The sequence below is a fragment of the Erpetoichthys calabaricus genome, chromosome 14, assembly GCF_900747795.2.
Source record: "Erpetoichthys calabaricus chromosome 14, fErpCal1.3, whole genome shotgun sequence".
In the NCBI taxonomy this organism is placed as follows: Eukaryota; Metazoa; Chordata; class Cladistia; order Polypteriformes; family Polypteridae; genus Erpetoichthys; species Erpetoichthys calabaricus.
In genome coordinates this window covers 60,366,665-60,394,318 of record NC_041407.2, presented here as the reverse complement: position 1 = coordinate 60,394,318, position 27,654 = coordinate 60,366,665, and the positions used below count along the sequence as shown (strand labels likewise).

The 27,654-nt window shown below is 37.4% G+C and overlaps 1 protein-coding gene across 4 annotated transcripts in view; it reads left to right on the top strand.

Annotated features, from left to right (window-relative positions):
• Positions 1-26,757, top strand: part of LOC114664461 (nuclear GTPase SLIP-GC-like) — a 35,562-nt gene extending 8,805 nt beyond the window's left edge. For 3 of the 4 annotated variants that reach the window (XM_051918737.1, XM_028818560.2, XM_028818558.2), the window contains exons 6-19: positions 606-824; positions 1,137-1,334; positions 1,427-1,596; positions 1,685-1,718; positions 1,978-2,076; positions 4,155-4,278; positions 4,543-4,676; positions 8,236-8,409; positions 8,562-8,719; positions 17,860-17,989; positions 18,850-18,958; positions 21,339-21,472; positions 25,733-25,820; positions 26,258-26,757. In XM_051918737.1, the coding sequence (XP_051774697.1) occupies positions 606-824; positions 1,137-1,334; positions 1,427-1,596; positions 1,685-1,718; positions 1,978-2,076; positions 4,155-4,278; positions 4,543-4,676; positions 8,236-8,409; positions 8,562-8,719; positions 17,860-17,989; positions 18,850-18,958; positions 21,339-21,472; positions 25,733-25,820; positions 26,258-26,325 (1,839 nt within the window). In that variant the 3' untranslated portion in view covers positions 26,326-26,757. The remainder of the gene's footprint in view (positions 1-605; positions 825-1,136; positions 1,335-1,426; positions 1,597-1,684; positions 1,719-1,977; positions 2,077-4,154; positions 4,279-4,542; positions 4,677-8,235; positions 8,410-8,561; positions 8,720-17,859; positions 17,990-18,849; positions 18,959-21,338; positions 21,473-25,732; positions 25,821-26,257) is intronic. The other variant, XR_007933423.1, reaches the window with a different exon arrangement.
• The last annotated feature ends 897 nt before the right edge of the window (positions 26,758-27,654 follow it).

The following is a 27,654-nucleotide window of genomic DNA, read 5'->3' as shown; positions in this document are numbered from 1 at the left end:
TTCTGCATTAAAACACTTAGCTTTTCAATTTCACTCAAGAATATTTTCAATTTTGTGATTTTGAATCTTTTACTACAAAAAAAATGTATTGCCACAATTTAAATTTACCTGATACCATTAAATTATGAACAAACAAAGTTAAAGAAGAGTTGTAACTCACAGTTAGTATAAAAATGATGACACAACAAAGAATGCAGTGTGTAAAGACACATCTGTATTTACAGTATGTATACAAACATACATACATACATATATTATTGAGGAGATTAAAACTTTTTTACTTCATACATTTAAAGAAGTCCCACAAATTGGACACATTTTCCTTTTTATTTTCAATGTTTGTACTGCAGTGTCCTGTAGTTATTTCTCTTTGAATGATTTTTTTTTAAATTACTGGGCAATGGGATTAGTGGGAAAAGACAGTCATTAATGATGGAGGACTCATGCTTCTTGATACATAGGCTTTTACATCAAGCATGCATTGTCACACCATAAATACTCCTATGCAGATTTGTTTTGAAATTGATATTAACCAAGCAGGGTTATGCGTGTTGCATGAATGATTAAGCTGAGCTTAGTTTCAACATCCTTGCTTGGTTTTACAGGAATGGGAAGAGGAGCTGAAAGAGCTGATGGAGAACAGTAAAGAAGATCATGACCTGGATGACAGTGATGATGGAGCAGATACTGAAAGCGAAAGTGCAAAAGCAAAAATAAAAGCCATTTACGGAGAAGATGGGCTAAAGAAAAGCTTTCATGAATTGGCTATAGATAAAAAAAATGATATTTTGAAATCTTGTAGAATAATTATTTCAGAAAAAAATGTAAGCATTTCCTTCTGATTAAGTGGATTCAGTAGATAGATACATGCATTTGTTTTGCATTATTACATTGTCTCAGATTATAAAACAGCTTTTGATAGTAAATAAATGTGACATTTTAGTTTTTTTAGAAGAACATTTACATTTAAGTCCCCAGACCATTGTTTCAACTAGACTCAATTAGAGAATAATTTTGAGGTTTAATTAATTTTTTGGTTATTTTGAAATACTTTTAACAATGGCATTCCATTACTTTTATGTGCCTGAAACAAGCATAAAATGTACCACATTGCATTTATTGTTTACTTCATTTAGGCATCCCAGTTGTCAGAGAAGATAAGCCCTTATATAAGATGTGATGCAGATGACGAAACCCAACATTCTTACTGGCCCCTGGTTAAGGTTGTTAAAATTTATGTGCCAAAAACATGTGACCTACCAAGTCAAGTGGTACTGGTCGATCTTCCAGGAACTGGAGATTCTAATAAAGAGAGAAATAAAATGTGGAAAGAGGTATGCATCCCATTTCATTTGATTATATTCTATTTTTAATCCTAAATTAAATAATAAAGTGATGAATACCTCTTTTAAATTCCCTCAAATAGTATATTAGCAAGTGTTCTTGCGTTTGGATTGTTACGGAAATCACACGAGCAGAATCCGACAGAAACACATCAGAAATCTTTAATACAGGACTGAGAGGCATTGCCGGTGGAGGAGAATGCCAAAACATAACCATCATCTGCACCAAAACAGATGAAATTGGCATTCCAAGGTGAATCATGGTTTTTAAATGTTTACATTATTCATTTAAATAACTATTCATACTCTGATTTCATTTTTTTTCATTATTTTTTTCAAAGTGATTACAAAATACATGGGATTTCAGAACAAGCAGTAAGTAGATTTATATTTTTCACGTACCTCACATACATATTAGTAATATGTAAAGAATTTGTATTTCAGTTTTTGAAACTATAATTTTATTATAGACTAGAGCTTCAGCAAAAGTTTTTTGAAATTATCATATTCTTAATACCAGAATTAAACTCCATTTCATTTATAGCTATTTTAAATTATTAGTTTGTAGCATTTAAAAGGCTTATTTTTGTTAAATATGGAGTAAGATTGAAACTTTCAATATATTTGTTTACAGGGGCCAAGTGATGAATGCAAATTTAAAAGAGAGATTATACACCAAAGAAATAATAAAGTCAAACAGAATATTATTGACAAATGCAACAACAAACTAAAAGTGAGGATTTATTTTATATTTTTTCAGGCACTTCATGTGTGTGTAATGTGTATGATACTGGAAATGGCAAAATCACCTATCTAAAAATTAGACTTTTAAAAAGTATTAAAAAATAAATCCAACTGTAAATGTTGTCAATTATGAGTATTGATGACTGAAGGAAGAATTATTATTATTATTTATTATTATTATGTGGTTTGATAGTGCCACGTTAGTGTATTTGTGCTTTATATGAACTTGTAGTGGAGAAAACAGACTGATCAATGTAACAAGGCATTAGCATTTCTTTCATCCTAGCACTTCCTTTTTTTATATATTTTATTTTATTAAAATCAAATAACATTCCATACATACACGTCAAGTTTAACAGAACTGGTTTGAAACAAATTGAACCCCACCCATGAAAAAGAGTGGTAGGTCAGCAAAGTAGCACTTTAATAATAGTAAAAAGAAAGAAAGAAAGAAAGAAAGAAAGAAAGAAAGAAAGAAAGAAAGAAAGAAAGAAAGAAAGAAAGAAAGGGAATCCACTTCCTCAATTTAAAAGCTTATTCTAAAATGTTATTGATTAGATCCTGCCATGTTTTGAAAAAGTTTATACAGATCCTCTAAGTGAGAATTTGATCTTTTCTAATTTCAAATAGTATATAATATCAGCTAACCACTGACTTTGAGAGTTAGGATTCTTCCAGTTGAGGAAGATAAGTCTGCGTGCCAATAGTGTAGTAAAGGCAATCACAGTTTGTTTGTCCTTCTCCACTTTAAGACCATCTGGGAGTCCACCAAACACAGCTGTTAATGGGTTAGGAGGGATTGTCACACCAAGGCTGTCTGATAGGCATTTCAAGATTTTGGACCAAAATAATGTTAATTCGGTGCAGGCCCAAAATATGTGGCCTAGTGAGGCCGGAACTTGATTGCAACGTTTGTAGGTTGGATCCTGCCCGGGAAACATTTTGGACAATTTTAAACAAGAGAGATGCACTCGATATATTATTATACACAAGAACATAAAATCCCCAAAAAAAACCTGGCACCTTCATTTTGTGTACCCTCAAGGTCATGATAAACTGCAGTCTAACTTGATTAAACATTTGTACCTTTTAGCAAAACTTAAGTCTGCATTGCAGATAAACATTTGAGTAATGACAAGCCCCCAGAGAAAACAAAGAATACTTCACTAATTTTCTCCCACTAAAGGATCATAATAAGGTCTAACATAACATTCTCACACTGAAAAATGTTGGGGTTAGAAGAAGGGCCACATACCTATCCCAGCACACCGAGCACGAGGCAAGATTAACATCCCTGGATAGGTTGCCAGGGTACCTCTGGGTCCAGTCACTAACATCACCGCACGCACATGTTTGGGACGGTGCAGTTTGAAATAGCCAGTCAACTGAACCACCATATCACTGGGGATGTGGAAGGAAAACCAGAGCTCTCAAAGTAAAACCCATGACTTTAAGGGTAGAAAGTGGAAAATCCACCGAGAAAATCAGTGGGATTAACGCGTGAATGTAAAATAATGTAGTTGTAGCACCCATGGCATCACGATGCCATCCAGATAACAACTGAAGGGTCCCCAAAAAGTGAGAATTAAATAATACATTCCACCTCTGATGTGACATTACAGGCTTTTAAAAATCAGCTCAACCAGGCTAAAGAATTACTGTCCCATTCTGAGGTCACTATCAATATGGAGTATATGCCTACTGTCCCTATGTTATTGTGGGTTATCCCTAGGCATTCCAGTTCCTCCCAGATTCCAAGTCAATACATGCTAGCCTAAACTAGTGTCTCTTAAGTGGCCCTAAAAAATTTGGATGGGTGAAATCATGTTGTAGACTGATGACGATAAAGGGCTGATTCATGATTTGTTCCTGTTGCTGCTGTACTGGGCCTTGCTATGAAATATGTAGGCTCACAAGATGGATGGTCTGTATACAAGTACACATATCTCACACTAGGTTCACATGATGCCATGCAGCAAACTTAAAGTCAAATATGTCTCTTTTGTACCGCTAATCAAATTAGTTTACTTATATTTTTTATTTGAACTTCTAATTTCTAATTTTCAGAAATTTCTCTTTGGCTCTGAGGAAAATTCTGGTAACAGTCCTATTGAAGTATTTACAGTGAGTTCTAAGGAATACTGGAATATTACACAAAGAAAAAAGAATATCTTAACATATGAAGAAACTGGTAAGACTGTGGGCAAAAAATGAAAATTATACATTTTCCAATTGCCCTCCTTTGACAAAAATGCAATATATGTTTAACATCAGCTTCTACAATCTAGAATTGTCCTAAAAAGGTATAGTTTGTCCACATGTAATATTTTTATGAAACAATGGACTTAAAAAGGCACTATTAATTTTTCATTTAATCAGACTCTTTAAATTATTTCTGTTGCCGATACTAATAATTTAAAAGTAAAACTATATTCTGCTTTCTGTTCTATTCTAGGACTCCCATCACTGAAAGAGCATTTGAAGGCAATTTATGTCAATCAAACCAAGAAAGCAGTAGAAAATTATGTTTCTGAGGTGTCTGGGATTATATCCTTTCTTAATGTTCCTAAGGAAAATGCAGAAGAGAAGGTAAACCATTCAATATTTTGGGTAACATCTCTTAAATGACACGATTTCAGCTTTTTTAATCTCTTAAATGACTTCATTTCATACTTTTTTCAAAGTATTTTACACCAGTGACTTTCTTTTACTGTATTTTGCTCAGCTGCAGTCCCTGATATGTTTGCAGTGTAATTGGTTTAAGTCTTCTAATGCATTAAATGATGAAAAGCTAACTAACTCCAGGAAGGCTTTACAATCAATCGATGGGGTATCTTCACAGCTTACCTACTTGTGCCACATAAACCACACTCTTTTTATGACTAGTACACTTGTTCTGTTAACACAAGTTATTGTTTACTTAAGTTAATAACCCATACCTGAGAAAAATTTGAAAAAATGTATTTTAAATATTACTAAGTGGGTTGTAAAACATTACTTCAGGAAATATCACATAGTTGCTAATGTTACTCTGTCTAAATGTACAGATGCACAACTGTTCCCCACAAAGTATCAGATAGTGGTGACTTGTTACATGTTGATCACGCTGGAAAGTATGAATTTTGCTGTACTGTATTCATGGCAATAATGACTGAAACATCACACAATAAACATCAGACTTCAAATGTAGCTTTTATATCTCTTGTGCACCCACTGTCTAAACACCATCTCTTGGTCTAGCAGATTTTTTTTAGAGAATTATTTGCCTGTTTCTAGAAGAGCAGGCGGAGTGGTGGCTTTGAGGCTAGGGATCTGTGCTGGCAATCATAAAGGTTGCTGGTTCAAATCCCATAATCGCCAGAAGAGACTCTGTTCTGCTGGGCCACTGAGCAAGGCCCTTAAACTGCAATTGCTCCATCCTGGGTATGACTTTAATCTGTATCCAGCCCTGCAAGCAGGTCCTCCAACCTGCAGGGAAAACCTGGGGGTTTGTGGCAGGACTGGCACTCCAGCCACTGTAAAAAGCCTCACAATGTTCAGTGTGGTGCTGAGGTGTCACCTGTTGCAAGGCTGCACTTGGATCTCAATCCAGGTGGTTCACCGTGTGGTGGGTATGGTAATACTCTGTAATCAGCACATGCTCCCAAACTCTCTCTCTAGAAAATCAGCTTTACATATTTCATGCTCATTATTGATGACTATTCTTAGAACATCTGCTTGTTGAATGGCTTCATCCCAAACATAAAATGTCACCACGAAAATTGTCTACATGTCATGAAGTAATTTACATTTATTCATACTTTCTATAGATGCCCTTCAAGGTGACAGCTATCTCACTGTTACAGACTCTTGGCTTTGCTCCCAGCTCAGTCACTGTGTGGAGTTTACATGTGCACTTCATGCCTGCATGTGTTTTCTTCTGTGTTTTCTAGTATTCTTCCTACACTATGAAGCCATACATGTTAGTTTACCAGGCACATCTAAAACTGGCCACTGGCCACCTATGTGTAACACGTGATGGAGTAGCACACGGTCTTGGGTTAATCCTTGTTTTTTGCCAGTGTTCCTGGGATCGGCTCTAACTCCTTTTCACCCTGAAAGAGGTAAGCAAGTTAGTAATAGTTGGACACAGATTATGTTGTTTACAAAAAAGTTTTCCACAATCCATTAACAAACGGACAAATACAAACATTTGTGTAAGTGGGTTGATTGTCATGTTCATGGCATTATTCAATCTAAGGTCTATGTTCTTATTTATTTCTTGTTCATACAATACAACATGCAATTTGCTTTCTCAACAGAATCCAAAGAGAAATGAATAAAACACATAGAGAAAACTGATTCAAAATGTCACATAAAAAGTAAAGCATTTGAATTTAAAACAATATATCTGGCAATTGAAAGGAGTTTTTACCTGGACGTGTACACCATGCAAAAGAGGAAGACACACTTCAGCTATAAAATTGTTATTACCACTGATTTTATTAATTTTTTTGTGTGTGTGTTAAAAAGTGGTATTGCAGAGGGGAGAAAGACATTTCTAGACCCCTTTGTGTTTCTGATTATCCTCCTTGATTTAATAAAGATAAGTGCTGTATGTAATAGGTGCCTATCTTCAGCTGAGGTGATTTCCAGTTTTTTCATCTTCGTTTTCTGACACACATGTTTCAAGTCATTTATTATCAGATTCAATCATTTTGGTTGCATATTTAATAACATGTTGGAGCTTTTATAAAAAGAGATTTGTCAAACCTTTAAACCACATAATAAGCAGCTAAAAGTAATAACACAGCGATCAAAGGACAACATGAGATCCCTGTCTTCTTTGAATAATCTTAGTATGCAGAAATAACCACTGATTGCATGTAGAATTCATGTTTTGTCATTAATATTCTTATTTAGATTATTATCAATGTGAGTTCCGTGAAATTTATATTCATTCACTATTTTTCAGTCTCTTAATAGTGGTGAACATTCCAATTCTCCATCTTCGAAAGTCAAATATCATTTCTTTAATATTTTTATTTTTAACTATTGCTGAAGTAATGACTTTCATTCTCTACCTGAGTTTCATCAGAATGCTTGATAATGGAACAATGGTCATTGTTGGATCTCAGGTCACTGGTATAGTGTGCAATGGTAAAGATGACAGAACAGTAGCTTTAGGAGCCCCTGTGCATAAATGAATGGATATCAAAAAAATGTTCTCTTGTACGTATGTACAACTGAAAGTGAATCCAGAATGTAATTGTTCAGTTTCTCAATCAATAGGTATTGCTAAGAAAGCATTTAATGCTGACAAGAAATCCAAACATAGTGCTCTACCATGTGTACTAGGCATACGAAGAAAAGAGTAGATATGACGTAAGATAACAAGCAGTGCGTCCTCCACACTTCTTTTTGCAAAGTAAGGAAATTGGTGACTTTATTCAAAGGGATTAGTATTTGTTATTAAATTCAGCTGACATGTTCAAAACTATGGTAAACTTAGCATGGATTTTGCTTTATGTTTAATTATGCAGTCTCACTGTCACCATTCTGAAATTACATCATAAGAAATAAAGCTATGTTTAGTAGGAAAAGCTCTGGAGAAAACATTCACAGTACATATGTATGGAAGAATGTTGTACCATCATTACCAGTACATTTCTCTGTTTTTGGGATAGAAAAATGTTGATGTGGCTTAAGGAAAATGATAAAATGTGTAAGTAACCAAAGAAAAGCTAACTAATGTAAAGTACATCTATGCCTGCAGTGGCAATATTGCACATGAAATATGTTTTTATATATTTTAAATAATATTTTACTTATCAACTTACTGTTTTGGCAATTCTTAGTTCTATTCCACAAATGCCTCCAGGAGTACAAATAAAGATTTAAACTCTCCCTGTGAAAAAACAGAATTTCCCATTTATTTTATATTCATAAAGTGTTTTTAAAGTTACTGTATTCTGAATTTAAAATACATTTTCTTTTTTCATCTCACAGAGCAGCCCAGACAAAAGATAAAAATACATACAACTATTCATTAAATTGATAAAATAAAATTTTTAAAAAAATTATGGTATTGAAGAGTTTAATTTGATACATATAATTACTTGCCTTTTGAATGGAGTGATTCTGTTTATATATTATGCATTTCTTCCAGGCAGAAGAAAATGAAATGCTGTATTGCAAGCTGAGCAAAAATCTTCAAACCGAGATTAGAAGTTTGGCCGGTTTCTTTGAAAGGGTTTATAAAAAACTAGAAACAGAATTGATGCAAGGTGTGGTAAATGCTGAGAAAGAGTGTCTAAAAAAACTTCTACGACTGTTAAAACCTGTAAGTAAAACCAGCTTTAGTCTCAAAAATTATTTCAACTATTCACATTTCCTCTCACCCCAGAATAACCCCCAGGATAACCATGAAATAAAAGTTTTTATACACACACTGTTTGCATATATTAAAATGCATATACTGTATTGCCTTGATAGCCAAGAACAAACTTCAGTGGTTACCATCAGACCATAAAAGCTTTATGCAGGAACTCTGGAAGTTTTCGCTCTTACAAAGGTGATATCCTTGATCTCAACAATGAATTAGCATCACCAATCTATGCAGCTGTGGATAACACCCTAAAAAGCACCTTCCTGTAAGTTGATGCTTCATTATACTCAATTATTTAAATAAATTGTATATCTTAGACATTAATATGAAAATGTTTCATCTCTGTATCTTGTATTATATTACATACTTAACTCAACCAATTTCTGGATGGATAGATAGATAGATAGATAGATAGATAGATAGATAGATAGATAGATAGATAGATAGATAGATAGATAGATAGATAGATAGATAGATAGATAGATAGATAGATGAATGAAAGGGGATGTGCAGCATAACTGAGCCTGTCCTTTTAATTATCGTGTTGATTCAGTGGGCCCCTCTTAATGATGTTAAATAAGTATGTTAAATAATGTTAAATAATCATTAAATAATAAATAAACAAATAAATACAAACACACACTATGGTCTGAGTCTCAACACACACTAAAATGACACAAACCTGAATAGGTTTAAGATAAAAAAAACAATCACAGTCACAGTGGGGCATTATGTAGGCATATTGATAGATAGATAGATAGATAGATAGATAGATAGATAGATAGATAGATAGATAGATAGATAGATAGATAGATAGATAGATAGATAGATAGATAGATAGATAGATAGATACTTTATTAATCCCAATGGGAAATTCACATTCTTCAGCAGCAGCATACTGATACAATAAATAAGATTAAATTAAAGAATGATAATAATGCAGGTGAAAAACAGACAATAACTATGTATAATGTTAAATGTTAACGTTTACCCCCCCCAACCCCCGCCGGGTGGAATTAAAGAGTCGGATAGTTTGGGGGAGGAACGATCTCCTCAATCTGTCAGTGGAGCAGGACAGTGACAGCAGTCTGTCGCTGAAGCTGCTCTTCTGTCTGGAGATGATACTGTTTAGTGGATGCAGTGAATTCTCCATAATTGATAGGAGCCTGCTGAGCGCCCTTCTCTCTGCCACAGATGTTAAACTGTCCAGCTCCATGCCAACAATAGAGCCTGCCTTCCTCACCATTTTGTCCAGGCGTGAGGCGTCTTTTCTCTTAATGCTGCCTCCCCAGCACACCACTGCGTAGAAGAGGGCGCTCGCCACAACCGTCTGATAGAATATCTGCAGCATCTTATTGCAGATGTTGAAGGACGCCAGCCTTCTAAGGAAATATAACCGGCTCTGTCCTTTCTTGCACAGTGCATCAGTATTGGCAGTCCAGTCTAATTTATCATCCAGCTGCACTCCCAGATATTTATAGGTCTGCACTATCTGCACACAGTCACCTTTGATGATCACGGGGTCTATGAGGGGTCTGGGCCTCCTAAAATCCACCACCAGCTCCTTGGTTTTGCTGGTGTTCAGTTGTAGGTGGTTTGAGTCACACCATTTAACAAAGTCATTGATTATGTCCCTATACTCCTCCTCCAGCCCATTCCTGATGCAGCCCATGATAGCAGTGTCATCAGTGAACTTTTGCACATGGCAGGACTCCGAGTTGTATTGGAAGTCCGATGTATATAGGCTGAACAGGACCGGAGAAAGTACAGTCCCCTGTGGCGCTCCTGTGTTGCTGACCACAATGTCAGACGTGCAGTTCCCAAGACGCACATACTGAGGTCTGTCTTTAAGATAGTCCACGATCCATGCCACTAGGTATGAATCTAATCCTATCTCTGTCAGCTTGTCCTTATATTGTGCTGTCATAAACGAGCCCCAGTACCATTTCTTGACACATAAAATTCAATAACTTCTTGATACAAAAAGAGGGGGTCATCACATTTAACAGATTGTAAATAATTAAAAACAACACTATGATAATATTTAATTGCAGAAACAGTAAAGTTACATACATACAAAAGTAGCTAAAATTGAGCTGGCAATGGAGAATCTGAAAACACATGTATTCAACTCAAAATATAACATTTCCACAACTCCTCAACCTTATTCAGATTTATGGGTCCAAAGCCTATCTCAGCACCTCAGAAACATACTTTTCTGCAGTTTTCTTAGTTTGGTTAATCTACAGCACTTTCACAATTGTTTTTACTGATGGGAGTTTTGCAGCAAGAAATCAGAATATGGCATTTTTCTTTTAAATAATGTTACCAATGGTCAAATTCATTGAATTAGTTCATTTAAATTTGAAACATAAATAATCATATGACATTCTCTTTATTATGTTTTATTTGTTTCAAATCTATACAATACAATTGAAGTTCCATAATATGACAGTCATACAGTACATAGGCTGGATTAAATGAATAAAATGAATAAAAAACATTATCTTTAGCATTGATGGTGGGTTTGTCCATTTCATAAACTGCATGATGTACAGAACATTTTTTAAGAATTTTTACAAATATGTAGATACTGAATAGTGCTATTCTGGAAGTGGACAAAACAGAATTCAACAAATGAGTTAAAGAAATACAAGTTTTAAAGCATAAGATTTCCATTTTCGATTTCTGTGTGTGCAGAATTTTCTTAGGGTAAGGTTCTTAATTGCTTATTCACAAAGTACAAGAAACTGAAGAAAAGGAAGATACTGTAAATATACTTTGCAGAAATGTATATACGGTAGAGTCTCGCTTATCTGACATAAACGGGCCGGCAGAACGTCGGATAAGCAAAAATGTCGGATAATGGGAGGTGTTAAGAAAAAGCCTATTAAACATCAAACAATGTTCTAATTTTACACATTACAAGCCTAATATAGTGGAACCTCAGTTCATGAACATCTCTGAACGCGTACAAATCGGGTTATCGGGAGAGGGACAATACCTCCCCTGGGACACGATAGGGCAGCCATCCTGGTCTGCATTAGGGCCACGAGATCAGAGCTTGGAAGCTCATCCCTGTTGGGGCCCGTGGTCACCACCAGGGGGCACCTGGACAATTATGGAACCCTGGACAGCATCACTTCCTCCACACTTGGAAGTGCTGCCAGCAGGAATTCCAGGGACACCTGGAGTGCTTCCGGGTCCTCATGCGGCACTTCCGCCACACCAGGAAGTGCCACCGGAAGATCATCAGGAACATCCAGATTATTATAAAAGGGGCCGCCTCCCTCCAGTAGATGAGCCGGAGTCAGGAGGAAGAAGACAGTGCTTCGAAGGAGAGGAGTAAAGGCAGCAGAAGTACTGAGAGACTGAAGGAAAGAAGGCACTGAGTTGGCTGATTAGGGTATTGTGAGGTGCCGTGTATTATTGAAGACTGTATATATATAATTTATTGTGAGAGGTAGCCCGAACACCATCAGACAGTCACTGGCAGTTCTACAAAACACACATTTACATACAGCACAAAGTCCCACACGCACACAGTGCCCCTACACCAATCACCCTTCAGTTCATGGGCCTCTCAATGGTCCTCCTTGGGCTGCCTTTCCTCCTCACTCCCGAGCATTGCCTTCTTCCACCCAACTCTGGCTCCTTGACTGTAGGAAGGTGGCCCCTTTTATATTCACCTGGATGTGTTCCAGGTGCTCCCTGACGTCCTTCCAGTGGCACTTCCTGGTGTGACGGAAGTGCCGCATGAGCACCCATAAGCACTTCAGCTGTCCCTGGAAGTTCCTCCACCAGCACTCCCAGGTGTGGTGAAATAACAGACATCCCGGGCTCTATGAAGCTCGGGGCACCCCCTGGCGGTGGCCACAGGCCCCAATGGGGTTGAGCCTCCATGCTCCGTTCCCGTGGTCCCCACACTAACCAGAGCGGTTGCCCCCTCATGGCCCGGGGGATGTATAGTCCGCCTCCTGGTCCTTCCAGGCGTCTGAACCCCAGCCACCTGCCACTATATATATATATATATATATATATATTTATACATGTATATATATATTAGGCTTGAGAAAGTTAATATGGCAGTTCTTTTTAGTGTGCCAGGAGCAAAGGTGTATGTACAGCACTGTTTTCCAATCATTTTTCTGTCGTGGCACACTTTTTGTAACCCAAAAAATCCCAAGGCACACCAATAGTCTACCAACCAAAAAAGCATTAAGTCTATACACTTGCTAAACTGTCCAAAGGGGTGGGACATTTAATTCTTCAGCAGTGCAAAGTCAACTGTCATTTGGATATTTTCATTTTTAATTTCACACATCTTTGTCTCACATGCTATGCCAATACATTGGCCTTGCTTCCTTATTGCCTTCTTTTCAACTTACCTTTCAGGAAGGCATTCAAATTCAGGCTGCACTTGCTCAAGTAGTATTTTGTAAAAGTTCAGGTTAAGATCATTGTTCAAGTTTAAACTACATCATTTTTTTTATTCCTTTGTGTTCATTCTACATTAAATTTATGATTCAGCATGTATTTACTTCATGAGTTATGTATTCATTTTATAATTACGTTTTAGTGTTAGATTAATTGTAATTCACTTCATACATTTATGCGATTAATTAGTAAATTTTTTTAATTGCTTCCCAACCCTAAAATATTCAAAATGCTCTTCATTGAGAGCAGGCACAGAGCTCTGTCATTAACTTTCATATAAAATACAAGTATAGTTTTACTAATTAGTAAATACAGAACTGGTATACATATAAACACAGATTTGTTAAAACACACAATGAACAAGGTTAAAACTGATTAAATACATGTCCAAACCAACTATTTCTGACCATTAAACTGTTGATGAACTATGGCCAGTTGACAACAGAGGAGATTAAAATTGTAAAAGAGAAAGTCAAAAATAATGTCAGATACTGTCAAAGTCCTGGAGACCTCAGCTAACTAGCTGCTGGGTTTTCTATAATGAAGTCTGTGTTGGCCGTGAAATCTGATGAGAGAATCTTTCCATCCAATGATTTCAATGTTACTTTATCAGACATGATTTCTCCATATGTAGAAGAGCAGCTTGACATTACAGCAGTGTATTATCATAGTCTTTCCCTCTACTTACCCTTTACCAAGGGTAAGTGTAACTCGTCAAGTTCGTTATCGGGTTGGTCTACTGTTGCACTTTAAGATGAACACACACATACATAGCTATACGCATACACACAAACCCTAACCACAACAGTGGCCCATGAATGACACACACATGCTGATTAACCTTTAGCACTTTAAACCACACAAATGCTTTAGGAATAACACAGCCTGTTACTCAGCACTTCAAGAGACTTACTTACTATCGGCACAAACAACATGCAATGTTTTAATGATACATTATAAATATAAATATTACTTTTGGTCTACAAGAATACATTTAAACATACAAAGGCTCAGCACTCTTGACTATAGGCCATTTATCAGCCAAGAATGTCTTACTTTATGTACTGTTCCCTACTATTGGGTGGAGCTCTCACTCTCAGCCTTAATAAACCTTGCAGCACAGAGGTAATGGCAAATCTCTGGCTGCACCAGGTGCTCATACAAATCTACCTTATTATTTCAATCACTCCAGACATTAAGACAAAGCATATAAAGTTAAAAGCAGCATGGTATTTATTACAGGAATAATAATAATAATATCACTGGAACAAAGAATAATAGAAAATAGGTACTGATAGATAAGTCTATATATATATATATAGTCTTTAGAAAAAGCTTACGAAAAAAGTTACAGATGACAGGGAATCTGTGATGTCAAGGATGAATGTCCCAGGGTGGCATTTGATTTAGCAATTGATGTACATGAAAATGCTGTTAACTGACCATCGGATGAAAACTGGTCATACGTGTCTTTGTTTTCTTTTCTGACATCGCTCTTCCGTCGTTGCTGTTTCTCTTCTGACGTTGCTATCAAATGAGGCATATTTATTATAAAGTTTCATGCCGTGGTTTCACAACACATGATTGTTCCATGCACCTGATTGGCTGGCTGTCAATATGATGGATGAATTTTGCTCAAACTCTTTAATCTATCTTTTCCCAGACTATAAACCAAATTGTTGCCCCAGATGTACATGTATAAAGTAATCAAAATCCTGAGGTATCGGCTCAGTCTTCCTTTCCCAGGGTGTAAAACCATTTTAGCACTATGCTGTGAACAACTGTTATAAAAGTGAGGTGTAAGGGAAGAGGATATGCCTTTTTATTATAATGCCTATACAAGTGTCCTGCATCTGAATTAATCTTGATGGGATTGAGCAAAATATAATAATAAAAATATAGAGAATAATTTGTAGATTTTATACACCATAACAAGCAGTGTCACCAATTGCCACATTTAGATACCAAGAAGAAAAACAGAATAGAAAAGGGTTAGTAACGGTTTAAAAGTGTTGCGATAGTTACATATTTCTGTACAAATACCTAACAAACAGAAATGCAATTATACAACTAATCAGCAGCTCTAGTCAGGGTATGCTAGACTAAAGTAATGAGTCTGAGACTAAAGGGGCATCTCTTGTACTGTATAAGCAGGCACATAATATCAAATCATATATATACTGTGTGGTACTTGGCCTGGACACAGACAGGCGGACACCGTAGGTACAAAACCCAACACACGTTTATTGAACATATTTACAGTGAACAGCACAAAACCCCATTACTTCCCCAAAGTTCAGGCCTCTGTACACAATGATGCCTCTCTTCGCCACCTCCATTCCTCTCCACCAAGACTTCGTCTTCTTCCTCCCGACTCCAGCCATCGAATGGATGGCGGTTACCCCTTTTATATCCACCAGGATGTACTCCAGGTGCCTCCCAATGAGTGCCACAGTGCCCCATCGCCAGCTGAGACCCCTAGAGGCCAGCGGCCTGTCCCGGTAGGGCAGATCTCCAAAGAAGCATGTCCTACTGCGTATCCAGGGTCCGGTCCTGCAACACAACAAGCAGAAACAGGGGCGGAGAAGCTGCCTGGATACCACCACCTGGCGTCCTTCCGTGCCAAGCACAGGCAGCTCTCCCCCCCTCTGACCGGCACCCCGGGATTTGCCTCTTCAGCACCCCCTCAGTGGGTTCCACACCCCCCTAGTTGGGACAATGGATGGGACCGCTCGTACCCCGTCTTCACAACCGACTCTGGGGTTTCCCTCTGCCTCCGCAGAGGGCGGCCCTTCTCTGGACATAAGCACCTTGCCTCACGTCTGCCCTTATCGAAGGAACCGGCTCTTTTCTTTCGATTCCTCCTCTTTCTCTGGGATGCTGTGACGGTTTGGGCCTCCCTATGGGAAAGGTATAGACCCTGTCCCGTCTGCGTCCCTGTTGAGCAGTGTGAGACCGTCGCCGGCTCGGGGTGCAGGGCGCTAGGACCTGCAGCACTCATCAGCCGGCATCCTGTCTGCCCTCTCGCTCTCTCTCCCCTCACTGCGCAATCAGCTCTCACCGCCGCGTCCACTGTCCGAGCCCTCTCTACTTGAATCCGGTCAGACACATCACAGTTCTTTTTGCTGGGGTCTTGTTTATCTTTTACGGGGTCGGTTCCACTTACCTGCCCCGCCGTGTCCCTCCAGCCAAAGACTCCAGCGTTGCGCCAATCCGCCCACTGTCATCACAGACGCGACTTCATTCATCTCCAGCTCCTTCAAGCCTCTACGGAGGATGAGTATCACCTGTAAGAGCGACTCTGCGGGCTGAAGGCACTCCTCCAGCTCACGCAGAGCCGCGAGCAACCACAGTTCATCAGCCGACGGTGGACTTACCTGTTGATCAGTCACACAAGCTGGCTGCTTCCTGTGGGGGCTATCCAACGGCTCAATCGGGTCCTTCCCCGGCTCGGGATGGACATTCCTTGGTCCCACCTCCATCCAATCATCGGCGGGCATGCAAGACACACTGTCCAATCCCTTGCCTGTCTTGGGGAGGGACTTCAGGTCCGTGGCCATCTTGCTTCCTCTCCTCCTGGTGCGGTGACAAGCCTCCAGACAGCACCGCAGCTGCCGTGGCTTTTTGAGCTGCAGTGATTCCTCCTCGGCAGCTTTTCCAAGTGCCGCCGCGCTGTCGAAGCCCCGCAGACTGGCATACGTCTGCCACCAATGCGGATCCAGGCAGTCCCTGCTTGAAACACACAAAACACACCCGGCCCCCTAGGGCCGGCTGCCGGTGGGCAGGGAACTCACCTCCTGGGTCCCGTCTGTCCAAGGAAACGTCTGAGGCGTGACCTCGCTAGACGCAATGCCGTCCCGGGCGCCTTCAGCGGTGGCACGCTCGTAGGAGCCCGCTGCACTCCGGCTATGCCTGTTGTTGTCTTCCCACACCAGGTGGGAATGGCCCTTCTGTGGTCCGGTAGCGGTCCGTGGGACGAGTCTCTCTTGCAGGGTTGTGTGCGTGTGTGGGCACACCTGCTGCACCGGGCCATCCACAAAATTATTTAAATTGACAGGTCCCCGCCTTGAAACAGGCAGAGAGTCCCATCTGGGATGCCATTGTGGTACTTGGCCCGTACACAGACAGGTGGACACCATAGGTACAAAACCCAACACACATTTATTGAACATATTTAGTGAACAGCACACAATCCAAAGTCCTCTGTACACAAGGATGCCTCTCTTCGCCGCCTCCACTCCTCTCCACCAAGACTTCATCTTCTTCCTCCTGACTCCAGCCATCAAATGGAGGGAGGCAGCTCGTTTTATATCCACCCAGATGTGCTCCAGGTGCCTCCCAATGAGTGACTGCCGACACTCCCCGGTGTGGCGGAAGTGCCAGGTGTTCCTGGTCGTCTTCCCTCCAGCACTTCCGGGTGTGGCAGAAGTGCTGAGGACCAGGGCTCTCCAGGCATCGGGGCTCCCCCTGGCGGTGACCACAGGCCCCTATAGGGTTGAGCTTCTAAGCTCTGTTCTCGTGATCCCCAAAGCCACCAGGGCGGTCGCCCCCTCGTGGTCTGGAGGAGGCGTAAGCACTCCTCCGGTCCTTCCGGTCATCCCGGCTGGATGCCACTCCCAGCTGCTTGCCACAACTGACATATACATTTAATGTATGTGCCTCTATAATGAATGTGTCTTCTGTGATCAGTGCTGTATTTTGCATTTCTTATCACTGTAATCCTTGTTGTTCTCTCCCTGTCCCTTGCTGGTGATGAGGTTATTAAACCCACTATTAGAATAACACATATTTTAAGCTATCATCTATTACTCTTCTTCCTCATGTAAATAATACATTATGCAAAGTATGATGAGCTAAACAATGGATTCATATTTTTTCAATATTTATGTATTTTTTTTCTTATTTAAAATTGTTTAAATTTCATGGCTGAACAACACATTTTTATCTGGTTAATATTTATGTTTGTAGGTTTGAGAAGAATACAAGAAGAAATATAAAAGCAGCCCTAGACTTATTACAGACAAATTTTCAGGCAGATGAAGCATTTAAAGGAAAGAAAGCTGCACAGTCTTATCGCCTGGTGTTCATTAAAACGGAAGTATGATTTTTTTTAATAAATAATAGGAAAATTAGCAAATTTTAAAATATTGGAAAATTACAGCAAGGTATTTTAACAATGCAGTGATCAGATTTTAGTCTAAGGTTAGAAACCTAAAGGTTCCCCCCAAACAATGTTCTTTCATCTTACTATCTGAACACTATGGCATGTACTAAATATTAACTGTGTAAATTGCATTCTTTTAATGCTTATCTTTTCATAACTGAGAATGATCTCTTTTGAACAGAGAGATGTTTCATCACATATAAGCACAACATTACCTTTTGGATAAACACATTTTGCTTTTTGAGCTCTATTTTTGTGAGAGCTTCTCATACCACAGCAGAACCATCCATTGGCATATTCTGGTGATTTTCACAATAATTGAGCTTCAGGTAGCATGTGGGCATAAAGAATGTTTATGGATGAGAAGACAATACTAGCTATTTTTTAGGATGGGATTTATAAAGAGCAGATGGGCATGTAGAAGGCAACATGTGACCCCAAGTGGGTAGGACTCAACCAAGGAAGCTTTACAAAATAATCGTATTGGGATTAGTCTGTACAATCACAGTCCTAAAAATCATAGTCTACTGTAAGTCTCCAAATGTATAGTAGAGAACAGACCAGGTAAATAATCATAAAAAATAATCTCACCTATAGCTACATAAAGCTGCCTATAAAGAAGGGCTATTTTAAATAATTTTAAAACTTCAAAGTTTTTAACCTTTCAGCTGTGGCTCTACAGGAGCTAAACACAACAAGAAAATACTGGGGTGCATGCCTGAAATACGTTATTTATTACACAAATGCTTTTAAAAATATTGTGCTCATTTCCTTTCCTCATTTTCTTTTATTAGCTGAGACGGGTTTTGGCATTCCTCGAGAAAAAAATCCTTTACAGAAAAAAAATGATCTACAACAGCGTTGCTGTGTCTATTCAAGATGAAATGAATCCTGTTTATACAGGTAAAGGCTAGTGTTGGTAAATGACATAAAAAAAACTTTTTTATCTGTGTTTATCTTGTAAGTCTTTAATTAATTTTTATTATTGAAGTATGGACATTTTGGAGTAAGAGTGGCATAGATGTTATGTTATACAATCTTGCAGGTGGAACCAAACTGAGAAGCCAGCCATTAAAGTAGTTTTGGAGAGAGTGTGTGTGTATGATTTAGTTTATGAGTGAGCGAGAATTCAGCACTTATAAAGCATTCCTTACAACTCCTATGAGACTCTGCTTACATCCATTGGATTAGGTATGTGGCCATTGTGGGTGTCAGGAAGTATTCTGGCTCGGAGTGACTAACAGAGTGGAAGAAAGTGTGTGCAGATTGTGTTGCCTTTGCCAAGTGAACAGTATAAGACATAGCCTGGACGTAAATGTGCAAGTAATGTACTAAGTAGAAAAAAGATAATTGGAGCTGCATGGAAGTACCCTTTGAAAATCAGAGTGCTGTTACAGGGTGACTGATCAAGGAGATGGCTTCCAGTAAACCTCACTGTGGGAGTCAGGGAGAGACGCTTTGTTTCACAATGTATTAGGCGACTAGCATCACAAATTATAAAATGTCAGCAGAATAATGCCAAAAAAATCACACAACATTAAGATCTATAACAATACTATTTTGTCATAATATAACACCTCCAAAGTATAGAATTAAAATATACTTCAACATGTATCAAATACGCAAATGAATATTCATTTGTAAACGATGTACTATACAGCTAATACGTAACAATCAACACTCAAAACATTCTCAGTTTCAATGCAAGAACATAGATTATAATTCTTCAAGCTGATGTAATTCCAAATATTTAATTTTCAGGTTTTGGTCAATTTGCAAAGTGCTAAATTATATTGAACTTAAATAATCAGCATGATTCATGGTAATGTTGATGAGGGCTATATGATTGTGGCAAGATATACACTTTTGAAAAGCCTTTAAAAAGCCATTGAGTCATTGAAAATTTGAACAATGGTCATGCTCCAAGTTCAGATTGCACATTGTACTTGTCAAAAAGCAGTGCCAGGCACAAAGAAAATTTCTCATACTCATAAAGGAAATATTTTTCAAGATAAGAAATCACATTCAATATATCATGGAAAATGGAAAACTTAAGTTTGCTAACAAACATTTTAGCAGCACATTAAATTACCAAAATGAGTTTGGGAGCATTGCCCCACTAGCCCTTCATGTAGTGTTACAAGTTACAATATCATTTTGAAAAATAATTTACAATAACATTATTTACAAATGAACACTGAATATTGTCTCCAACAACTTGAAACTGATTAAGTGAAATTAAAAGTACAGCTTGCAATGTGGCTTTTGCTGAGATCAAATTATTAAAAATAATTTTTAAATTTGACATACAGTATGTATTTGTTATTTTAGATGAAAAACAAAAAAATAGACTCTGATCTTACGTTAAATAAATAAATCTTTTTTAAACAAATCTATGTAAGCTTTATTTTGAAAGAAACAGTAAAGTGCACCATTTTATTAGCCACTGTGATTCCATGTTTAATGTTATTTTTAAGCCTGGGATTGACTCTTGGTTATGAAATCAGAAAAGAAGTATATTCAGGATGCTAAAAGTGCCTTACAATTCTGAATTATTTTAGCCATACCTCTTTAGAGATTTTGTTTATTAATTGTTACAAATATCTTGACACCAATACTCTCAAATAACCAACACACTTAAATTTGACCATACATCTTGGCGGGAGACAGAAATTTAATTGATTATTGGTGACATGTCCGCATCTTTGAGGAATCAACATGTAAATCCACCTCTGGAAGACACCTAGGACACAGTTTACTGTTTTTTGAAATTAAAATAATTTTTGTCAAATTTTACATGTTAGTATGTCAAACTTGTTTAAAGTATTTTTTAAAAGTAAACATGTTTTTAAAATCTTCTTCACTTAAATGCAATTCAGTTGTTTTGTGGTCAAATGAAAAGCTCTGAGTTATCTTTGATATGAAGAGTAAAAACAAAATCACAATATATGAAAAAATAATAAATGGCTACTTTCATAGTGCTGTCTGTGTGGGGCTTGTAAGTTAATTTACATTTCTTCTCACAGTACAGTGTCATGGAGTCAGATGGCCTGGACATTGTCACCTGCCCCAGGATGTGTGATTTTTGTCATTTTGTCCCAGGCTATGAACTGATGTCCTTTTCACGACTCATTTCTGCTTGTGCTCATTTCTGTTGTTATCAGCTGCAGCACTCATGACTGCTTTAGAACACAAAAAGTGTTATAGCACTGAAGGAAAATCTAATAGCAGACATTTTTCTTTTTTATATATCAAAATAATTTTGCCCTATCTCTCCTTTAAGATGCCAGTGAAAAGAATGGCCATCAATGTATGAAAAAAATTCAAGAAATGCTTGAAGATAAAGTTAAAGAATCCCAAAACTACATGTTCAAAGAGGCAATGCAAAAAATGCTAACAGACTTCACTAAATTAAAGGTTAGTAAAACTGCAGGTTTTTGCAATTATGTACCTGTATTCATTAATTTTCTATGCTCATTCAATGCTAATACTAAACACTCTCCAGGTAAACATTGGTGCAATCAGGAAGTTGGTTTCATCTATTGTGTTATTTAGCTTTTTTATTATCTATCTGAGATATCCCATATTTAATCAACCTGAGAGGTTGAGACTGCAGGAGTTGCTAGCTCCCTTGTTGGAATAAGTTCTTTTGTAATTGCGGCATGTTACATAACCTGAAACTATATAAATATAATATAAAAAGGCGATCCCCTCCCTTAGAGATACGGCGGTAAGAAATCACATAGGAAAAATAACTTAGCTTTCTTTAATGACTGATTACGCAGCATAACAGACGAAGGAAGCCATGACAAGACCTTCGGGAGAGGGGGCCCAATGTATAGAGTCTGCCATTTTCGTCGCTGTATTGGAAGAATTTTCTGGATCAGATGACGTTATCTCCCATCTGTCCATCGGTTTCAAAGGTGTGCCGGGCAATGTTCCAAGGCTTTATACTCTTTCTTCATGTGCAGGCCCCCACTTCGGTGAATCATGCCATTCCGAACAAGGAAAAGGGGATTCAGTTTCATGCTGACTTTGACACACAAAAATAGAATACAATGCCCATTTTGCAGTTGTCTCTGTCTTGTCTTCTAATGCTTGCCTAGCAGTTCTAAATGATGAGCCCCTGTGCTAAATCTGTGTCCACTGTGCATGTGAGTAGAAAGAAAAGTACATTTATAAAATATTTTTTGTACAGAGGACAGTGACATATTAAACTTATGTTACACTGCTCCAGCCGACAGGAAATGTGGGAGCAAAACTGTGAATGATGGGGGCGATGAGAATTTGCAGTTAGGCAGAATATTAGAACTGAGCTATGGCCTCTTTATCTCCATTGACAACTACTACCAACACCCCCTGTAAGTCAACAGCATCAACTCCAACAGGATATGTAACTCCACCTTTGGGGCATGGAGAAGATGGAAGGTGTCTCAGCTGAAGGTATTGATTATCACACCAGGGCTATAGAGAGAAGTCAAGCAAAATGACACGCTTTATTGGCTAACTAAAAAGATTACAATATGCAAGCTTTTAAGGCAACTCAGGCCCCTTCTTCAAGCAAGATGTGAATATACACAAGCCTGGTCTGCAATAGAAATAAAATCTTACTGTACCTCTTTATATGTCCTGCTTTGTGCCACAGTAAATACAAATTATACCAATAATTCATTTAAGGATTCACTTCAAAGCAGAGAAACTTTTATCTGTTGCACCCCTACATGACAATCACCTTTTTATACTCTCTCAAACCTACACAATATTTAATCTTTGGAAAATGTCTGGAATTAAAACACTTAAGAGAATTGTATATATATATATACATATATATATATATATATATATATATATATATATATATATATATATATATCTTTGCATCTTATGAGCAATTTCTTTTCAAATTTAACTTCCCGTCAACACCATTTTTCCACTACTTTCACATCAGAAACTTTGCTAAAAAGAGCCTATCCAATTTTCCCCACCTCCCACCCATTTCTGTTCCATAAGAAATATCTGATTAGTCTTGAAGACTCAGGCAGCACCTCAATAACATATGCAATCATATTAAAGTCTCTGCCTTTCAAAGATCCTAGGGTACGGTGGGGAAAGGATCTTTCACTTAATATCTCAGAAAAGGAGTGTAAGGCAGCCATGCATAGAATACACTTTAGCTCCATATGCACAAAGCATTCAATCATTTAACTTAAATGTGACAGATGAAAGATTTTATCTTATTTAAAATGGTCCCAAATGTATCCAGGTCAAGATCCAATCTGTGAATGTTACATTCTAGCTCCAGCCTCACTGGGCCATGTGTTTTGGAAGTGTACCAAATTAACATCATTTTGGACAAACATTTTTGAATGTCTGTCTGACAGCCTTGGTGTCACAGTCCATCCTGATCCATTAACATCTGTGTTTGGTGGACTCCCAGATGGGCATAAAGTGGAGAAGGACAAATTGATTGTAACTGCCTTTTGCCTTTAGGTTTGAGGATATTTATCAATATTATAGAAAATTATATGACCAGTTTGCAATATTATTATGAATACATGATATAAAGAAAGTATCTGTGGAAAGATACACAATAATATATTATAGTTATGCATGAATCATCTATTATGTTTTGCAAAGTTATAATTAGCCATGGTACATAGTATACACAATATTTTGTAGAAGTCCTGTTTATATTTAATTTCTTTGGTATTAAAGATGAAACAGGCCCAGTGAGAAGTTAGTTCAACTGCAGTATCTATGCCAGTAACAAGTGAGGGTTGTACCTCTTATCACCTGTTCAGTCTGTTCCTAAGGTACCAGAAAGTACCACTGCTGTGGAAAACATCCTGCATTGTTCCTGTTCCAAAGAATGACTACAGACCTGTGGCACTTACACCTCACATCATGAAAATGTTTGAATGACTGGTCCAGGACTATATGAGTCTTCTTGTGGTAGATTACCTGGATCCACTGCAGTTTGCCTAGCAGACAAACACTGGAGTGAAGGTTGCAATGATCTATCTCCTCCACATGGCTTATTCTCACCTGGACAAAGCTGGCAAGCACTGTGAAGATTATGTTTTTTGATTTCTCCAGCACCTTCAGTACCATCCAGCCATCCCTGTTAAGGGGTAAACTCAGAGATACTATATGCAGGTGGATGGATAAGCTTATGGTGTCCTGGATAATGGATTATCTGTTGGGCAGGCTTCAATTTGTGAGTCTAAAGGACTGTGTTTCTAATACAAAGCTGAGCAACACTAGAGCACCTCATACTATAAATATAACACCAAGTCATGTCACTTATAGAAATTCTCAGATGATTCTGCACTTACAAGTTGTACTGATAAGTGGAATGAAACAGAGTAGGTGGAGAAGTTTGTTTCTTGGTCCAAAGAGAATTTTCTGCATCTTAACCTCTGCAAAACCAAAGAACCTCTATATCCAATCACTATTCAAGGAGTGGATGTAAAGGTGGTCCATCCTGCAAATTTCTATGGGTCCACATTAATGACAGGTCAGACTGGTCTCGGAACACAGAGGAACTATACAAAAAAGAGTAGAGCAGGCTCTTTTTCCTCAGGAGACTGTGTTCCTTTAATGTTTAGAGTGACATTCTTCACATCTTCTATGAACTCTGTGATGGCCAGTGAGATTTTCTACACTGTGGTGTGCTGGGCTGGAACAGTAACATCACTTTAAGAGAGACCTACTGAATCAACAACCTCATTAAAAGGGCAGGCTCCATTGTAGGACACACCCTGGATCCCTCATACCTGGAGGTATTAGCAAAGGAGAGAAAACAAAACTGAGTGTCATTATGAACAATGCTGCACATCCTCCCTCTGAAACACTAACACTGAGGACTTTCAGCCCACAAATTATTCAGCAGTGTATCAAAAAACGCAACTGGGTTTTTTATACCAACAGCAATACATCTGCATAATGCCTCACTGTGAGTGTGACAGCCAAGTCAGAACTTTCCTTTCTTTTTAATTTTCTTGATTTATAGTCATTCTGGTGTGTGTTCAGACCAAAGCATTTATATGTTTACTTATCTACCTATTTATGGTTTTGTTTATTTAAATAGCTTCTGTAAAAAGCCAAATTTCCCCCTGGGTACAAATAAAGTTCTATATACATGAAAGAGGAAAAACAGCTGAGGAGGATAAAAAAAAATGTTACTATATGTGCTTTGATTACTTTGCAAGCCTCCTGTCCAAAGACTTTGATCTATTTTTTTGCTATCACTTCCAACAAACCTAGAGAGAAAGCATGTTTGAATGTGTTAACAATGTTTAGAAAGCATGGCCTTAACTATCAAGGGTACAAAGCTGACATTACCTTTCCTCTACAACAATGGTGACCATGGCAACTTGTTGCTCCTCTGAAACTATGACACCTGCTTGCAGCAACATCTACATGAGAGCACTGAGAAGAACGAGAGACAGCTTATTTAGGAGTTGTATTTCTCTATTTATCACGAGTGGGGTGAGTTGGCATGTATCATGTCACCCAAGGGCCGAGAGACAGTCCAATAACCCACAAACAGTTCATATGCAAAGTTATTGAGACTCAATTTCATGTTATGAAACACTAACTTTACATCTTACATTATGTGGATTAAAAAATGCTAATAAAGATCTTCATGGATAATTATTTTTCCTTCTTTTAAAGGAGGAGGTAAATGAAATTTTAAAACAAAAAATGGAAGCTTCAATGAAGCTGGCATTGGCACAGTTTCCAGAAGGATTGCATTTTCCAGGTAATAAATAATTCATGTACAAAAATAAAGAAGTAATTTTATCTAAAATAAACAGTATAATTATGTTTAAATTAGAGCGCTGACTGATATACACTGTATATTTACATTCAGATAGTGAAAATACATACACAGCTAATGATATTTTAAAAAGATCTGCCAGTTGTAATTTATGTTTTTAGTGAATAAATAACTCACATAAATATTAATTTATCCATTTTATATACCTGTTAATTAAATTTAAAATTGCTGGGAAGGAGACGCAAAGCCTAACCTAGAATTTTTGAGTGCAATGCAGCAACCAAATCTGTGGCTCATTCATTGCTGTGTAAACAGATATTGATCGTAGATGAGGTGTCACCTTTACAGAGTATGACATTTTTAAAAACAGACATTTATATATTGCACTATTCTTTAATATATTTTTATCTTTTACTTAGATTCCTTGGATGAACTGGAGGAGATGAAGACCCTCTGTGATATTTTAAATCTTAACATTTTTAGTTAAAATCTCAAGTTTACATAAACCTTTATAAGCAAAAGAAAATGTTGCACATTTGCCTTACTTTCTAATACTGTACATTTTATTTAAATTCATTTTAGAGTTAAATACTCACATGCATTGACTTACTGATATTAACTGAAAAGAGTTAATAAGAAAAGTTATAAATATCAACAATTTTCTGTTACTTTTATATATAAATCAATCACAACGTATTATGCAGCCATAAATCTTTAATTTAACAAAGGAAATACAAAGCTGGTTTTTCATAACATTAATGTCTTTCTCCACTGCTTTTTGTGTATCTCCATTGCCACTGTTTCTTTGAGATCATGACGGTTTTCATTTCCTTCCTAATCAAATGAGGGACTTGAAAGTTATTTAATATTAATGGAAATATTTTTTGCTACTGAAAATAAAATATATTCTTTCATTAAAGATTGGGTATTTGTTTTTATTGGTAGTGTTAATTAATTACTAAATATTTCTCTGTCCTTAATATTTTACTATAAATCATGGGTTTATTTTTTTCTCTTTCTGTGTTCCTTTTTCATTGTAAGCTCAAATATTTAGCTCATCTTTTTTATTTTCTTCTTATTAAATCTGCTGTACAATGATTGACAAGATTGCTTTGACCTTATATAAACAAACTAGCAAAATACCTGCGCTTCGCAGCGGAGAAGTAGTGTGTTAAAGAGGTTATGTAAACATATATATACATATACATATATACATATATATACATATCTACATATACACATATCTACATATACATATATACATATATATATATACATATACACATCCACATATATATATATATATATATATATATATATATATATATATATATATATATATATATATACACACACATATCAACATATATATACACATACATATACACACATACATACACATATATACATATATACATACATAGATAGTGTGTTGTAACACGGGCTGTGATTGTTACATGGGAGGGAGACGACAAATCACAGCTTCCCGCTTTCTAATCGGGCCTGTGATTGGTGCTTTGACGGATGCCCAGATCCCACAGTATCTCCCCTTAGGAGAGGCGTTAGGCAAGTGTAATTGAATAGCGGTGCTGCAAGTTTAGCTTTACACCTGTTTTTAAGGCTTATTGACTGAAAGGGGCTTTCATGAAAAAAGTTAGGGCTTTGCTACAGGATACACCCTCCACAAGTTAAGGAAGTAAAAATAAAGGTATATATTTCTGTTTTATTTAAACCTTTTAAGTTTGTATGCGGGCGGTATGGTGGTGCAGTGAAAGGTGCCAGTTAGGAGACCCGGGTTCGCTTCACTGCGTGGAGT